Genomic DNA, 17518 nt, shown 5'->3' with positions numbered 1-17518 from the left:
CCCCATTTCGTTCACTGTTCGTTGCCCTCGCATCGTTGTGTGTGTGTGTGCCACTTCCGTGTAACGCAACAGCTGAGCTATCTTAGATTCCAGCAAAAGAATGAACAAGTTAAAGTAAGAAAGCGTGCATGGAGCATAACTTCGCATGTTGCTGATTTTTTCGTAAAATAAAAGTATAAGGTAAGCATGTAAAATGACATTGCAGTAAACACGCCGGAATTCCCTTCTACATGCTAGCTGGAAACTTTTATTTCGCCTGCAAATATTTTATGTAAGGTCATCGCCTTTACTGAAATTATTCTGGTAATGAGAAACAAAAGCCCGAATCTTCTCGCTGTAATGTCCCCATATACCTGCCCATAAAAATAAAGAGGCCACCGTGCTTTGCACATGCATATGTACTCACAAAAGTAGTAAACATTACATGCAGCGAACCTTCCCGGTAGTTACTTAAGTTGTTTCCGTAAGTTTAAGTCATCGCTGGTAGACGAAAACTAAATCAGCCTCAGTGAGCTTCAACACGATCGCGTGACTCTCCAATGCACGCCCGTGCTCGCGCAATCGCAGTCAATCGCAAAATTGCTTTCCACCACACGAACGCAAACGTGACCGAAGGTAACCGCGCTCTAAAGCAGTGGGCACGACTCGGCGTCCGCGTCATGATGTATAGCACTCAAATCTGTATAAACTCCCAGTCATTTCTTCGTTCGTAGCTCATATTTATTGCTTCCTCTCGCTCACCTGCCTATTAGAACTTCCACCGTTTCGTGCTGCAACCCAATATTGCGTCCGCGTCACCTGTTTTGATTGTTCCACGTCGCGCCCTTGCGGAGATGACTCTTGGAGAAAGAATGCGCGAAGGCGCCACCGCACTGAATTCGTTGTACGTCACTGCCTCTTCTGAAAAGCCGACGGCTTACACGTATACGCCCGCACGTCGTATAACTACACATTCATCAAATCCAGCCGACACACGTATACCCGCTACAGGGTGTATAAGCTCCATTTCCGGCCTGCGTTTCGTAAGAAGGGAAGGGGGGGGGGGGGGGGGGGGGGCTTTAGTGCGGCGATAGCCGAGCCGCTTCGATGATGGATCCCTTCAAAAGGCGCGGCCTCACGCGTTGGCTGGATTGTCTATGACCACCACCAACCACCAATGATGCCTGCCGAGCTGCCCGACCCAAACTTCGTCCGCCGATATCTCTAACGGCGCTTCGCGTGCGACCAACCCGTTCAATCGCCATCAATCTTTCTTTCTCTTCTTTCTCAAGCGGCAATGGTTCTAGATAGAGAGTCTCCGTCGCTCCCACACGCGATCGAGAAAGAACCGTTCGTCTACCCTTTGATTTCCGGTTCGCCGACGCCGCCGTTACCGCCACGCGATCGGCAGCGCTAAGATCGTTTATTCGTTTTATTGCTTCGTTTTGTTTCAAGCGGCGCACCTTCGTCTCGCGTGCCTTGCATCCCGCTTAGCAAAGCACACATTTCACTGCCGCCCGTGGCGGAAGCACAACGGAGGTGCGACTGTGGGCTTACCTGACAAAAAGTCAGCGACCGCAGCTAGCGCTGCTGTTCTACTTTTCTTGTCGGCCCACTCTCTAAACACTAATACGCTTATATGGGAGTAAAAAGGGAGTAATCTGTCGTCTTGCGCACTTCCTTTTTATAAAAGGGAGTGCGACAGAAGGCAGATTACTCTTTTTTTACTCCTTTCTGTTTATACCCCGCCACGGTGGCTCAGTGGTTACGGCGTTCGGCTGCTGACCCCAAAGACGCGGGTTCGATCCCGGCAGCGGCGGCCGAATTTCGATAACGGTGAAATTCTAGAGGCCCGTGTGCTGTGCGATGTCAGTGCACGTGAAAGAACCGCAGGTGGTAAAAATTTCCGGAGCCCTCCACTACGGCGTCTCTCATAGCCTTAGTCGCTTTGGGACGTTAAACCCCAATAAACCCAAACCAATCTTTCTGTTTACAGTGCAGAATAATTAGCATCCGTGACTTTTCAGTCGAAGTAAAATATGCGCAGTTTAGCGAGAAGTACGTGGCTACCGTATACTAAGTGTTATACAAAGTAGGTGTCGTATCTGCCCCTTCTGATTTACGATTCGTTTCGGACCATCACAATCATGAGACAGTTTTCGGGTGAACAATGCTCAGTGTTTGAAAACAATATAGTAAATGCGTGCCTCGGAGGGTCATGCATGACTCTTTCCAGTAAAGAGCACTTAACCATACTGTCTTGAAACGTAAGCTGAGGCATGGCAACTAGCGTGAAAACTTCACAGGCCATATTTAAAAGAGACTATCACAGCAGCTGCACCGAACTATAAGATACTATTCCTCATTCATGAATAAGGCGGGAAAATTCGCTTCAATCGCTCCGCTACAGCCTGTGCTCCTGAAATAACGAACTCGTTAAACGCAGCCTCTTAATTAGAACATATTCCCTATTTTCCGCTTGGTTTCTTTTCTCAGTGCATATTCCAATTCTGTCCGTGCCATTCGACTTCCACAGCGCTCGCTCCATGCGAAGACGTTTAATTCTTTTCCAGTCCTCGATTAACGGCTACGGGTGCCTTTTGTAATCAACCGCAGACAGTCTTTTCCAGGAAAACTGCGTCAGCCTAATTTAAAAATGAGCAAGGAAAAAACGTTATCGCAATGCCCAGAGAACCGAAGTTGTGCTCGCTTAAATTACTCGTCACCAGCAGATCGCGCGCGCTACTTCTAAAAGTAAATGTAGGTCCTTATTTCCTGTTTCGCAGTCGTTTGAATATCCGCGGTTATGGCCAGTAAATGTCGCAGCGACAACGTAGAGGGTGAGGCCCTATAAGGGACGTTAAAGTGTCCTCTTTCTGCTTCTTTATTTTGAGTTGGTTTAAATATAGAGCGTGTCCGCCGGACTACAAATGGACGTGTCGTATAGGAGGAAGCTCGTTAACCGCAAATGGAAGCCCCCTGTCCTACCCCCCCCCCCCCCCCCCCCCCCCCACCCCTTCTCTTGTCTTTCGCAGTTAGTGCCTAATCCACTGCACAGGAGGAATTGAGGAAGCGACTCTCTCTTTCCGGCAGTGTCAGCCGCGTGCGCACCATCAGTGGTTCTTCATTATAGAGCGCCTGCGATCGTATCGCTGTTGGATTGTCCGCTTCGTTGCTTGTCGGCCGAGCCGCGCTTTCAACCGCTGCACGCAACAAGAACAAAAAAAAGAGAGACACTAACCGAAGTTATTGCCTAATGATGATTGAGTTCCGTGCCCGGTTATTAGCGCTTTCTCTCGAGGCAGTATAATGAATGTGCAGTGGCGCGCAGTTGTGTGTGGGCTGCTGTACGTGGACGACGGCGAGGTATCACGGGGGCGGTGGCTTAACTTTGTTCTTGTGTACTGCTCTCTCAGCCACCTGTGCACGGATTGCTTATGTTAGTCGATGGGTGTTTTTGTGGTGAAGTCTGCAGTGCACGAAAAAGATAGCGTGTGCACTCGCTTCCTTCTCTTTGAATGTATACGAATGAAGCCATCTTGCGTCGTGTTCCCCTTCGTTAGAAAAAGGTAAAAAACGTCGGAGTCGGTACGAGACAGTGATTAAAAGGAGCTGCCGCTTATGGCCATGGTTGTTCTTGTTCTGTTCGCGCGGAGACGACATAATGACGTCAGAAACACGAATTGTCAAGAAACTCGTTGTCGGTGTTGCGTTGTGCTGTGTTGTGTTTTATAGCGCATTAGCGACTAGGGCTATCTTGCGCCGACCGCAGGGTAGAATTAGTGTACTCTGTTAGAATCCTCTAATATGTATTTAATATCTCAGTTTGTTAAGAAGGTTGGCTTTTTATAACGTAAAAACACGACATGTACACAAGTGAAAGTCGTTGTCTATAAGGTGGATTGTTGAGCTAGCTGGTGCATGGTCGCTTAAAACCAGCAGCAGAGAGCAAACAGCTTCGTCCACGTCTGTGTGTTTCTTCTTTGTGTCTGTTTCTTCTCTGCTGTTGGTTTTAAGTGATCGTGTTGTATTTAAATTTTTGATATTTGATGGAGCTATGCTCTGGTAAGACGAAGGCTCATGGCAGTAGAAAAAAATCTCGCTACATATTGTGACAACTATTGGTAGAGTCACCATTGGCTACGTGCTCAAGTGGCGGCAGTATGTCTTTCAAGGAAACATGAACGTAAGAGTCGGGCTAATATACTTTTTTGTTTATAGTTACTATTGTCGCCTTACATCATTCGCGTCCTTCTCCTCACGGCCATTTTCTTTTGCTTCTTTCATAGATCCAGTTAGGTTAATATGAAGGACGTAAAGTACACCTTTCAGTAAATGCGAAGGTTTCATTCGACCACTAGCGAGGCACGCCAGAGCACTAACTTTTCACTTGGTAGAGTGCCTTGATGCAACAAATCGAGGCACCCTATGACACAACAAAGATCAACGTATTCAGCTACCATGCAAATGTATCATTCTGTCTTGGTTAATGGCTTTCATTTAGGCAATGGCGTTCTGATACATGGATCTGAAGGGCATTGATTGTGTCTCGATCATGGTGCCCGCGTTAAGGGGGCAAAATGCAAAGCCATTCGTTTCCCGAGATTCCTCTTCACGTTAAAGGGCGTTAAAGGACAGGAAGTGGTCCAGGCTTCTGGGATGCTCGTACCTTAGGCGTTTCAAAGTGCTTTTTTTAGGGGGGGGGGGGGGGGGGGGGGGGGAGTACTTTTCAGTCGCACTAAACCGCGTATAAACCCGACAGATGGAGCTCGTTACACTAACCCCCATTATAGCGTTTTGTGCCCACTGCCTCTTTTCTTGTTGCGGTAACCATTACAGAAATAGAATAGTTAATGTCAAAGGGGCACATGTTTTGACTTGTTATCATTGCTTTCGTGTAGAGAACAGCTCATAGCGACAAGCGGGATTGGTCAGCCTCATTCTAGCAATAAGGAACTGCCTAGCGTACCAATAATTTTTCAGAAGAGAATAGAAGCAAACAAGTAAAAACAGAAATAAGGAAACATCGAAACAGCAACTGTGGCTAGAAAAAGACAATCAGAGGAAGATTATAAAGCAAAGAAAAAACTTGGGGCCTTCTTAATCACATCATTAAAGAACATTTGGAAGTCCGCCCATCCCCAAATATTTCAAAGGAACCCCCCCCCCCCCCAAAAAAAAAAAAAATTGAACTACGCTCACTCCAGAAAATGGATTAAGGCGGATATGCAGGTGGATAAGTTAGATTATTGGGATTATTGGTGGACTAATGTTGATTAGTGGGGATAATTTGGTGCGTTAAGGTGGATTAATGCAGATTAGTGGGTGGATTTAGGCAGAAGAATGGGTCGGGGTGGTATAATCCGTTATGATTATTCAATAGATGGTACTCGAACATTCTAGACCACAGATTTTCAAATTTGACGATGCTAATGACTTTGCGACCATTCCGTTACAAAGAAACCGGGTGGTCTTTGCAAGACGACAACCTAAATGGTGATCGCATTAAGCAACATTGTACAAGTGACTGTGAACTTCCCGAGAAGCCTCGTCTTATTCGTTCTTTTTCTTTTTTCCCCTTTGTGTGTATGACGCAGCCGTGTGCATGGTGATCGGCGTGCTGACCTTCCCGGCCGGCTGGGACGTGTCCGTGGTGCGCGACGTGTGCGGACCCGAGGCCGGCGACTACGACCCGGGCCAGTGCGGCATCCGCTGGGCCTACATCCTGGCCGTCATCGGCGTCGCCGACTGCGTCGTGCTCGCCGCCCTCGCCTTCGTCCTGGGCACGCGATACGTCAAGCTGCTGCCCGACCAGTACATCTCCAACGGATCCGTCTACAAGGGTACGGAACACGCGCGCCATCTCTACGCGGCGCATGGAGTTAAGCTATCTGATAAAGGTGTGCGAAGATTCGAAAATTTATAATGACGAACCGAATATCCGCCTGTTCGATTCGTTGAACGAATCGAATGCGCTCTCAAGTGTTCGAATAATCTTCGGATAACTGTGTTTCGAAAGCAAGGTCTACTACGACGCAGCGGAGCATGCTGCCGCGACGCGATCAGTCTGCGAAGGAAGGAGGGTTCGACTGCGCGGCGTTGTCTATTTATGTGGCGACGTTCGTAATGCTCATGCATGGCCTCCAAGACAGGGCGACGTGGAAGGGCTCAGGCAGGTTTACCAAGCTCTGCCTTGATGTATGATTTCAGAGGCCATGGCTGCCATAAACCCCTTGCCTCTCCCATGAACTTAGAATGGCGGTAGTTTGTTCGCTATTATGTGAATAGCAAGTGGTGATTTTTATTACATGTGGTACAACAGGAATGGAATTAGTATACTGACTTAGTATTGCGTACCATAGCACTGGTGAGTGTTGCGTCTTTTGGTAGCTATAGTTATACCTCCTTAAGTACCCCAGCGTTGCCGCTAGCGCTTGGCTGTTTCGCTCTATTTATCACGAATAATCGCACATGTAGGTAGCGAACAGTCATTCAAATTTTCGATTCGTGTTCAGTTCGCTTCTATCACTAGTCGATTCTTATTCGATTTGGTTCCTACACCATTTGTATTCGATTCAGTTTTGACAATCTACTATTCGCACAGCACTACAGATATGCGCTGTCTACGAGTATATGCAGTGACTCTATATACTGACACTATAAAGCTATAGTGGCTGTCGTATACGTCAATGTTCACCCTCGTCGTATTCCTGCTGACTGTAAGTGGCAGCCATTATGGTAAAACCTCACGATAGTCGGCCGCTTGGATGCCGAGGAAATACAGGGCGCACTCATCTGGCAACAACAATCTTTCCGTATCACGCTATTCTAGCCGGTACCATGAAGGCCATGGCAACTTTCATGAAACTGAAGCTTACAGACAGTATTCCTGCAACATTTGTAAGATCAGGGGACTTAGAAGTACAAAAAAAAAATCCTCAGTGAGCTGACTTCAACGCTTATGGACGCAGTTTGGCGTTTATTAGGGGTCTTTTTATGAGCAAGCAGTCATGGCAGAACCATGATGGCCACATCACATCATCCTCCTCTTACCACATACTCCTCTCTGCTCTGTACTCCCCTGGGTCAGAGTGCAGCCGCCTTCATACCTATCCCGTGGAGCGCGCTCGCTAGGTACTTTAGAAAACATATAGTTTGCTGCACCAGATGGTGCAGAAAATGTTTGCTCACAACTTCAGTGGGTAAAAAATGCTCCCAGAAAATGTGTGTTAACAATATAACGTCATTACTCTAAGTGGCACGCCGCTTTAGCTCCGTGGCTTTAGGCTGATGTACACAAGCCGAGGTTTCGATGCCCTACCGGTGCGGCTGCATTTCGACGAAGGCGAAATAGTATGATACTGCGCTCGTATTCAGGTACACATTAAAGAATCTGAACCGAATTCAGCGCCTTTCGCCGCTATGATGCTTCTGAACTTGAAAGTTAGTCTACAACACGTGCTCTGTGCATGTGACCATCTATTATATAAAGCAATCAGAATGTTAGTCTAAAGCGACAAGCTGGTATTTTGTCTCTGTAAGTGTTATCACTGAACTTTCCAGCGAAAGCATGCCTGCAATTTTGCCATATGATTACTTCTTTTGTGACGGAACAGCGCAAAACACCGGGACAAGAGACAAGCGCTGTTCCGTCACAAATGAATAACCAACATGCCCAAGCTGCTGTCCTGGATGATTACTTCGTTTGAGACCTCTTCAGAAGACCCACCTACTTTCAGCGAGCGCTAATGTCCGAAGCATCAGACCTTCCTGATGCGTAAGCGAAAAAATTGGCAGTGGTTTAGCTCTGGTTAAACCTGGAGGATTGCGAAAGCAACGAGGAGAGAGAGAGAGGCGACGGAGAGCGCGCGGCAGCGGCGGCGGCCCCGGCACGCTAGCTATGCGCCGCTACTGCGCATGCGCAACTGGCGAGCGCGGCGGCGGCACCTCTGAGTAACTCGCTCAGCGACGGCGGCGGCTCGCGAGCTGTGCACCATGTGACGTCCCCGCTCCTCGCGCACGCGCAGTATGGCCTTTCCTCGGCCCCGCGAAATGGCTCGGCGACTCGCGTAGTGTTGCTTTCGCAACAAAATTGGCTTGTGCCAGCTATGAATTGAAAAGGCTACCACGGCACAGCTAGACGACTTCGTTCTCTGGGCTGATGTCATTGTACACATGATGGTGCCTAATGTTCGATCTTTTTATCTATTCCGCGCATACAAAAGCTTATAATTTCGTTGTCCTAAATGGTGCTGCCCCAATAACGAACATAAAATCGGAACATAAACAGCGACTTTGCATTAGTCCAACTGGTAACTGTACACGATAGACGCAAAGCAGTCTGGGTGCTACTGCAACCTTGCTCTATACCTTTCTGGTCAGTGTCGTGGAACACTGCAATATCGCGCTCACACATCGTTCCGCTACGCACCAACACGTCTCACTAGTCAAATGTCGCTGTTGTGGGTTTCTTCTTTCCAGCGTATTGTGAAGCCTTTACGCTCTAAGACCGAACCAGGCGCTGCCGTCACTATCTAAGAGTGCATTGATACTATGCACTGTTGCGCCGCTATCCTCCAATGCATGAGGCTGAGCTGCAAACGCGATCTACAGTGCGTTTGCGGATGTATTGTTCAGCAGGGAAGTAACACGTCCTTCAGTGCGAACGAGACGTGGAAGAAGCTGTAACAGCCAGACGAAATCGAGGGCAGTGCGTCGCCAACGTATTTGGCGGCAACGCTTCATTGGTTAGCTAGAAAACAAAAAAAAAAACGTAGCGAAAAGAAGCCTTCGTGCGATCCACCTATAGGCGCCTGTGAAGCGAAGCGTTTCGCGGGCGACCCAGAGAAGAACTGCTGGGAGACATGGCTTCATCCGTACGCCCCTGCTTGGGTGAAATGCGCGCAGCACGGCTGAAGCTACAGAAACGTCGTCGCCTATATAATCAGGGGCCAGAATTTTAAATGGTTTTCGAACGCGTAATAAGTTTTCGCACATTGGCCTAGGATCTTGAACGGGCCAATCACGAAAGCTGTGCAGGACATTGACCAGCCACCGGTGCTCCCTTGCGCGCGAATCAAGTTTTGAATTCGGCCTCCGATTTCACAGTGCTGCATCCTTTTAGTAACGCTGAGTACGCACTGGACTCGAGCGTTTGTCAGGTATGTCGTCGCTACTGCCGCAAGCCACTAAATCTGTCCGTACTAGCTGAAGCTGTGGCATTGTATCTCGTTTACCCATTTGTTTTGTCCAACGGGTGTAGTGTTATCTCCTATGCGATTTTTGGCCGAACACGGTGGTCCACGCCAGACGTAATTAAGTTTCGGTGCCAAAGGAAAGGAGCAACGCAAAGCCAGAGGCCGAAAGGATTGGCGAAATGACCGCTTGCCGCTTGTGCAAAGTGCAGCTTCCAAAAATAGAATATCTTCAAAAAAAACAATGCGATAGCGAGGCTGACAGCCTAAGCTGTTAACGCGGAAAGGCTGTTTCTGGAAAAGTAGCAACGAAGACGACCTCATTCGAGTATACGCCACGAATGGCGGACATATATGGTCGCCAAAGTGTGTATATATGTAATATTGGCGGCCATATATGTTCGCTCTAGATGTACTAAAATGTGAGAAGATCTTGAATGCGTATCGATAGATCATGATGTGATGGCACTAACTTTTTGTAGTACATAATTTTAATGTAAATTAATGCCGCAACACTTGAATAGCCACGCCATGCACGAAACCTCTGGCGATAATGCCGCTCGCTGCTTTGTTCATTTGGTTGTGCATTAGGTGAAACAGAAAGGACTACAGAAAGTAAACACTCTTTTCATCTTTCGGGTGCTCACGATCCCCCTGTGAGCATTTTCTGCCAATAGTACACAAAATACGAATGCCCGTCGCGGCCATTTTTTTTTCCCGCGTCATTCTTGGCCAGTAGCCTGGCATTCGGCTCCTAAACACAATATCGAGAGCTCGACTGCTGCATGCAGCTTATCCCTGTTACGGAGGCGAAAGACAAAATAGTCTAGGTACTCAGAATTTGGCGCACGCATTGGAGTCCTCCGATGTGATGTGCCTCAGGAACTAGTTTGGCATGCTGGAAAAAGTAAATTACGTTTTCTATCTTTTTTTGTAAAACAATAACCTCAGAATCTTTTCTTAGTACCACAGAATCTGCGTACACCGTAATTCACAAACGCTCGGTCGTTACGTCTATGCACCAAGTTTAAATATGGTTAGTTGGTAATGGTTAATGGGTTCTTATGCGTCAAAGCAAAACAATGGGCAGTGGAGCGCGCTGCAGTAGAAAGCTCCGGTTTCAGCTCGACCATTCATCTAGGGTTATTTAAAGTGCAGCAAAATTTTAGCACAACGGCGTTTTCCCGCTGCACCTGCATCGAATCGCGGCTTTCGGGTCCATGCGAACTCGCAATGAATAGAGGAGAACTGTAGCATCATTAGCCACTAAGCCACCACAGTGGGTGTGAGAGCAAATGTTTGCCCACGCATGCATGATTTGATCCGAGGTTAATGTTTATAAATGGAAAAGCAATGTTTAGCCACCCGTCTCTAGCAGGGACACTAAAGAAAAACTTTTCTATTTGGCTAACATACGGGCACTTTGTATGCTCCAACAAAAACGGTGACTCACGCGTAGTGTCACGTGTAGCAACGGGGTGACTGCGTCGCACTCGTATACGGGCAGCTCAAGCGGCTATTTATGGATCATTGAAAAAAAAAAGAAAGGAAATGTTCAAGGGGCCGGCAGGGCTACCCGATTAAACGGCAGGGGCGGAGGAGCCGTGCCCCAATGCGCCATTGTTCGCATGAGAATGAATACGCGTGCTATTTGTAACGGCGCCGAACCCAACTCGTACACATCTCTCGTTTCTCCACGTCCTTTGTCCGACACTAACGGGCCGTCGCTGAGCTCCTGCTCCAAGCTGCTCCTGAATACATGAGACATTTTTGCTTCCTGGAGAATGACACCCGTGCGCTTAGCTTCGAGGCCGCCATATTTGGACCTCTGAATGTCGGCAGCAGTTATGCGTTGCCATGGCAACAGGTCTCACGTAGCCGGCCTTACTTTCGTTGTTGCCTTGCCCCGACATCATCCCTGCTCCACAGGCCACCAATATACTTGCTACAAGCTTACCATATGGTGAAATCTCGTGTATTCGAACGCGCTGTATTCGAACTTCCGGTTTATACTATTTGGTGTTTCACCTCGTCAAAATGAAGTCTATATAGCAAGCATCCACTAATTCAAACTTCGCATCGTTCATACGAATTCCCGGTCCCCTTCGAGCCCGAATTTTTCCGAGTACTGAACGAAAAGGAAAATAGGATAATAAAATAGAGGAACGATGCTGTATAGGCGGTTTAATACGTATTTACGGAAACAGGAATTTCTCATTACTCCAGCCCAAATTAATGTGAGCACGAGCAAGTTTTGTCCAAACGCGGTTAATTAAACCGTGTGCTTAATTACGTATGGCGAGATGATTCTTTTCCAGCTCGCTGCTGTACCAACATGTCTATGACACAAATTTCGTTTCACAGATAAATGTGATAGGCAACTTCCAGGTAATGCGATGCTTCGGCGTTATCACGGAGGAGACGCATGGAACAGCTAGGTGCCGAAAATGTGCTGCAAGCAAAGCTGCTTCGAATATTCAAGTAGTGCTCAAAAGCCTTTGAGCTAATCTGCTAACGATAACGGCGCGGCACTGTACCCCCGCCGATTCTCCGCGGCCATAGGGCATAGCGTGAAGTACTGAATGACCCGAATAAGCTAAAATACAATTTATGCGCCATTACTGGAGTTTGTGATCTGACGTCAATGCGTAAACAGATACTTAAGCGCCGCGGCATCTCTCTTCCCGTCGAAACATGGACCAGGACAGTTGCCGTTTATGTGACCGGATATCGACGTTCAAGAGTGCGCGGTCTGCTTGGCAACGCAACTCGCATTTGATAACGTATGCAACTAAGGATATCGCGCACGGTCCAAAACAAACATATTTAAACGCCAGCAAATGATGAATGAAATGCTTTTAATATCTTATCATCATCAGTCTGACTACTCCCACTGCAAGGCAAAGGCCTCTCCCATGTCTCTCCAATTAACGCTGTCCTGTGCCAGCTGCGGCCCTCTTACACTTCACCGAGCGCCTCCGCATCCTGCACTGTGCCAGGATGGGCGCACAACGTCAGTATCTAAGTCACAGTAGAGGCCACGGGACCAGTATGGACCAGTTCGCTAGACCTAAGTCACAGTGTTGAACGTTGACCATAAGGGGCCCTTGGGACAAGTTTAAATAGGTAAGTAACAGTGAACATAGGACACACATGGGCCCCTTGACTAGGCGTAACCAGAGGAGTCAAAGTAAAAACAAAGGGCACTTAAGTCTCCTTATGTGCAGAAATGTGAAAGCATTTCAAGTTCCGTTTCCTCATCTGTTCCTATTAATGTAATTAATCATTGATGATAATTATTTAGTTAATTGTTTAAACCACTTCGTTAATCAATCAAGCATTATATTAATTAATTCATAGGCATTAGTCTGGCTATTATTAACTAATCGAACGGACTTATTTGTTTTATTCATTTCTAATCAATTAATTTTATTAATATATTTATTGTTCGTTCTATTCTGGAGGCATTATTAGTAACTCACCAATCTCTTGAATTACTCAAAGGCATTAGCGAAATTAGTTTCTTATTATTTGATTTATTTCATATAGTAAATCGATCATTTGAACTTTCTATTCAATCATTATTAATCATTACAAATCACAATCACACTATTACTGGATGATCGACAGTTCATGAGGACACGCTCTGTCCACAGCCAGTGGTGACACATCCTGTCCACGCCATTCATGTGGCAAGAAATGCTTTCGCATTAATAAACATGGAACCCACACCGGCCCCTTGAACAAGCCAGCCAAGCCATACAGCGAACTTAGTATCCACATGAGACCTTCGGATGTAACTGAGGAGGCAAATCTCAGTATTAAACATATGGTACCAGCATAAGCACGTTGGCCAGTCTTGACCAGAAGAGTTTTCACACAGTTCTTGACAAGATGACCGAACACTTTCTCCTTGATTATTTTGCCACTTACCTTAATTTCATGCCTAGCCCTCTCATTTCGTTCCTTGTCTGTATCTCTCGGCGCAGGGGAGGTGAACAGCGCATTCATGGCGGACAACCAGTCGACAGCATCGCGCAAGTCCATGAACCTGCAGCCCGTGATGCTGATGCCCCAGCCCGGAGGAGGACTGGCGGCAACGCAGCACGACGCGGACAGGTTCTCCGAATATTCGCATCGGACGACGCGCTCCAAGAGCGGCCAGGCTCCGAACTACCGGTCCGAATACTCCACGTCCATGCACAACTTCCAGCTGTGAGCCACGGCTTTGGCGCCTTTAGCGTCGCTGCCGCTGCCTCACAGTACACCATCATCTACGGAACGACCTCAGTGACACGTGTGGACGTCTACGGCGCTTCGAAAAAGGAGCTCGCCGATATTGAAGAAACGCTCTCCTTCTGGGCCTACCTGCACAAGGCAGCCTCTTCACCGACAGCGCTGCTCTTCTTGTGAAGACGAGATACGTTACGACCGCTTCAAGCTGTGTGCTTAGCATTTACGTCGACAGCTCGTCTACGCCGGATTGTCTTGTCCGTCCGCTGCCACGACGGGGTCCGATTAAAAGGTGGTCTGAAAAAGCGTCGAAAGAAATCTTATAACGGCTTATCTGGACTCAGCGAAACACGGCCTAGTCCTGGCAGCAGGGTGACGATAACGGCTAGAGCCTGCACGTGGGAAAATCAGAGCCGGCGAAGAAGACGCTGAGTTGTTCTTCGGTGTCGGCCTCGTGTGCTCTTCGCACTGAGCTTGGCAGCTTTGTGCATTTTTCAAGCGCGATGTGTCGCTGACTCAGCATTCTGGATGCCTGCTGTCACTGTGTCCGAGTGTTCCATGGCCTTTATGTGTATTTTATGCGTGGTAATCGTCGTGCTTCGAAGAGACTGCAGGCGGCGTCTGTCTACGGCGTGCCGTCGGGTACCCGGACCTTGAACTGAGGGATAAGGTCTCGGAGTGAGAACTACCTTGAACTGATCACCCGTTCGCGCGCCCGACTGTGGTGTGCGCTCTATTGGCTGTTCAGTGTCGTAATAATTGTAAGCAGCGGAGAGGGAAGTAGAAGAACGAACGGCGCTCGTCCGCAATCCATTTCTGTTTGGATTGGCCCGTGGCGAAGGAGGCCGCTGGCAACGTCGTTATTTCAGTTAGTAACCTTAGAATGCGCTCAGCGGAGTGTTTGGAAACATGGTTAAGCTAGAACGAAAAGAAAAACTAACGTTACATTATGGATGTTTTGGCTGTTATGGCATGGGAAAAACAGAAGCAGCTTGAGGCTGAAGTTTCTTTGGGCGTCAAAGGCTTATTATCCACTGATAACCAAATGTGCGATGTTTGATATTCATGTATATTTTGTTGCGTCCGAATGAAAAGGCAATAAACATTGAGTGTTTTACAATAGTCCTGCAGCCAATAAACTTAGTATATGTTCCATAGCTTCGCATCGTCGAAATGACAAGGCATTTCATAGCACCAGTTTGCTCGTAACGATGAAATCTAAAAATTTTAAGCATTATTACAGCATTTTTCGTTCTGTCTAAATAGAGCAGGAACAAGACATACCGAGAATTGAGCCAACAAAGAAAGAATTGCTTACCACGTGTTACTGTTATATTGATTTCCACTGAACCTACTAGGAGTACAGAAGTGCAATTGGTCTATGTAGACTAGTGGCTCAATATGTGAACTTAAGACGGAATTTTCATGGGTTCATAACAGGCTCCGAGACTTTCCTATGCAAATAGCGGGCAAACCCCAACCGCTAAGCTGCTGCGATAATAAATGAACGTCGTGCTGTTTAGTTTACTACAATGCTGTTCCCACATTAAAGCATCGTTATAGATGGTAAGCTAAACTAGAAAAAGATAAGCGAACCATCACCACCTATTGGATGAACAGCAAGGTCTGCAGAAACCTTCAGAGGTGAGCGAGATCCGTTATTGCGTGAATCCGCAGTCTGAAAGCTACAACTTTCGAGTACATCATCTCAACAGATCCTAAAGTATGCGGTTGTGAAAAAAAAAAAAAACCTTTCTTGAAGTGATTTCGTGGTAGTTTGCGCAGCGCAAGCAGCTTGTCTTCTGCTAGAGAATTATCGAAGTCATTCATATAGAGTGCTCTTCAGTAATGCTCACCTTGGGCGCAACTGTTTTTGGACTTGCGAAACCCCAGTGTTATCACATCTGAGGTTTTGTTAAAATGTGTGAATCTAAAAGGCTGCTTTTATGAAGCTTCTTGTGTTATTGTTAGCTCCAGCAGCATATCGCTAGTGTCAAAATGTGGTCGACATAGAACTGCCTTTACAAAGACTTTAAAAAACAAAGAAAATGATATTCCGCGCTTTCAGCCAGAGGTGGACACCAGGCCCGAGAGAGCTGTTGATTATGTAATAGAGGCATGTTAAATGTTTGTTAGTATATATGTTTGTTTGTTCACTTTCGTGTGCGTGCGTGTGAGTATGCTTGTGCATATATTCCTGGCGTATTTAAGGAAACCAGCTTACTATAATGAGTTATCCAGTCGATGACAACATCTAGCTCTGAACAGTCTTGTAATTTTCATGTGATTCTGTCGGATGTCGCTATGAGCAGACAAGCGCCGGTCAAATTTTTTCAATACAAAAATAAAATTACACCAAAAACGCGTTCACACATTGAACACACTTTTCTCTACATCGAAATATGACGCATGCGTTTTCACACACAGAAACGGAAGCTGGTAGAACCTGGTGATAAATTTCAGCGCTCCATAAGTCGAAATAAATCGCGCGAATTTTAGCGCCCCTGTTCAGCAGCATACAGTTAAAAGTTTTTAACAAAATATATAGCATCAGTTATTAGTTTTTCGCTGCGAGCACCTTACGCTGCAATTGTGAGTGCATTCTTACATGCTTATTTATTGCGGATGTGAGTAAGATGTACATACACTTCCGCTCTACAAACTTGACTGAGACTTTATGAATGAAAATGTAACTTTGCCAGAAACAAAAACACTTGTACATTGCCTTTAAAATCTGGACTGCATAATCTTTGATGTCTCTCTTTAGTGTGAAAAGAGAATACTGATATTTTTTCTAATATTTTGTTTTCTACATATTTTTTCTATGTATGTTGTAGTTGAATGTCCTTTGAGTTGTATTTTTAACTTTCTCGAGCTTCGACTGCTTTCTTGTTCAAGTGTGTGTTTCTTGTTGCATACCTTCCCACTGTAAAATAGTACATCACATTACCCACTTGAATATTCACTGTGTGGCGACGGAAATAGCAGGAAGCCAAGGACGACTTTTGCGAAGTTCTGGACTCCAAGATTCCAATACACTGTAGCGCAGCAAAAGACGAGGACACAAGAGACGAGAGACGAACACCACGAGCGCTACACCACGAGCGCGTCTCTTGTGTCCTCGTCTTTTGCTGCGCTACAGTGTATTGGAAATATGTACCAACAAGCCCAAAAAGCCACGCTACTGGACTCCAAGACTCAGTTTGACTACGTACTATGCATTTTTTGTTCAGTGTGATGCTCTGTAACGGCTGAATTATGTTGCTTGGCTTACAGTTTCAGAAGCGAAGACTTCTTTGTGTCGCTAGATGGGGCACTGATGTTATCAGGCGAACCTGAGTGGCCAAAGTACAGCGTTACAAATGGACCTCATCACCATTTTTCAGTACTATTTCGCGGAAGAAGGAACGGCCTATACGCAGCGCATGGGTCGCTGGGAACGGTAGAAACCATGAACAGTTGTACTCAGAAAACACTCGCGCTCACGAGCACACATGAAAACGGAACAAAGTGCGACCAAGTTCGTTGTCGGTGACCTTGGTTACATCCTTGAGAACAAAAAAAAAAGTGTTTATTAATAAAGACGTGTGCGTTCGGTTGTGCTTTTTATCTATACTAATGTACACTTCTGCGCTGTGAACTTCGGAATAATAAAACGATCTACAAACTGAGGCGTTTAGGGTTCCTTGTTATTTGCATAATGACAGCGCATGTCATCTACAAAGGTGAGATTCCTCCAAAGAAATCAAGATTGTATTTAAAGGATATGGTGGTGAAAATGAAGACCTCATGTTTTCATTAGTCGATCACCCTGGAGCTCCAAAAGCTGGCTGCGGCTCGGCTAGCAGAAACGAAAACTACAAAAAAAAAAAAAAACGTTAGCATCACATTGGTGCGTAATTGACCTGCTCTTCATATTATGTTCATTCTAAGTCCCCATTCCACGTACGGAAGGGATCAGAAGAGAAAATCTTGAGGAACGTGTTTGGATAAAGCCAAAGTTGTTGAGAAGCATGTAAACAAGCAGGAATTAAAAAAGATGCCCAGGCTTATCTTGGTTAAGCCAAGAATGCGTTGCATATTGCGCGGTCTTTTTGCGCGAGGTATTGCTT

The 17518-nt window shown here is 46.5% G+C and overlaps 1 protein-coding gene across 1 annotated transcript in view; it reads left to right on the top strand.

The window, feature by feature from the left end:
• The window catches only part of Tmhs (Tetraspan membrane protein in hair cell stereocilia), a 131798-nt gene extending 114721 nt beyond the window's left edge, over nucleotides 1-17077 (top strand). The window contains exons 2-3 of the mRNA XM_089570263.1: nucleotides 5577-5822; nucleotides 13163-17077. Of these exons, the coding sequence (XP_089426389.1) occupies nucleotides 5577-5822; nucleotides 13163-13392 (476 nt within the window). The 3' untranslated portion in view covers nucleotides 13393-17077. The remainder of the gene's footprint in view (nucleotides 1-5576; nucleotides 5823-13162) is intronic.
• Nucleotides 17078-17518: the final 441 nt, after the last annotated feature.

The sequence above is a fragment of the Amblyomma mixtum genome, chromosome 2, assembly GCF_055824585.1.
Source record: "Amblyomma mixtum isolate Tamu chromosome 2, ASM5582458v1, whole genome shotgun sequence".
Lineage (NCBI taxonomy): Eukaryota > Metazoa > Arthropoda > Arachnida > Ixodida > Ixodidae > Amblyomma > Amblyomma mixtum.
The sequence above is the reverse complement of the archived record's forward strand: the minus strand, read 5'-3'. Positions and strand labels throughout refer to the sequence as shown.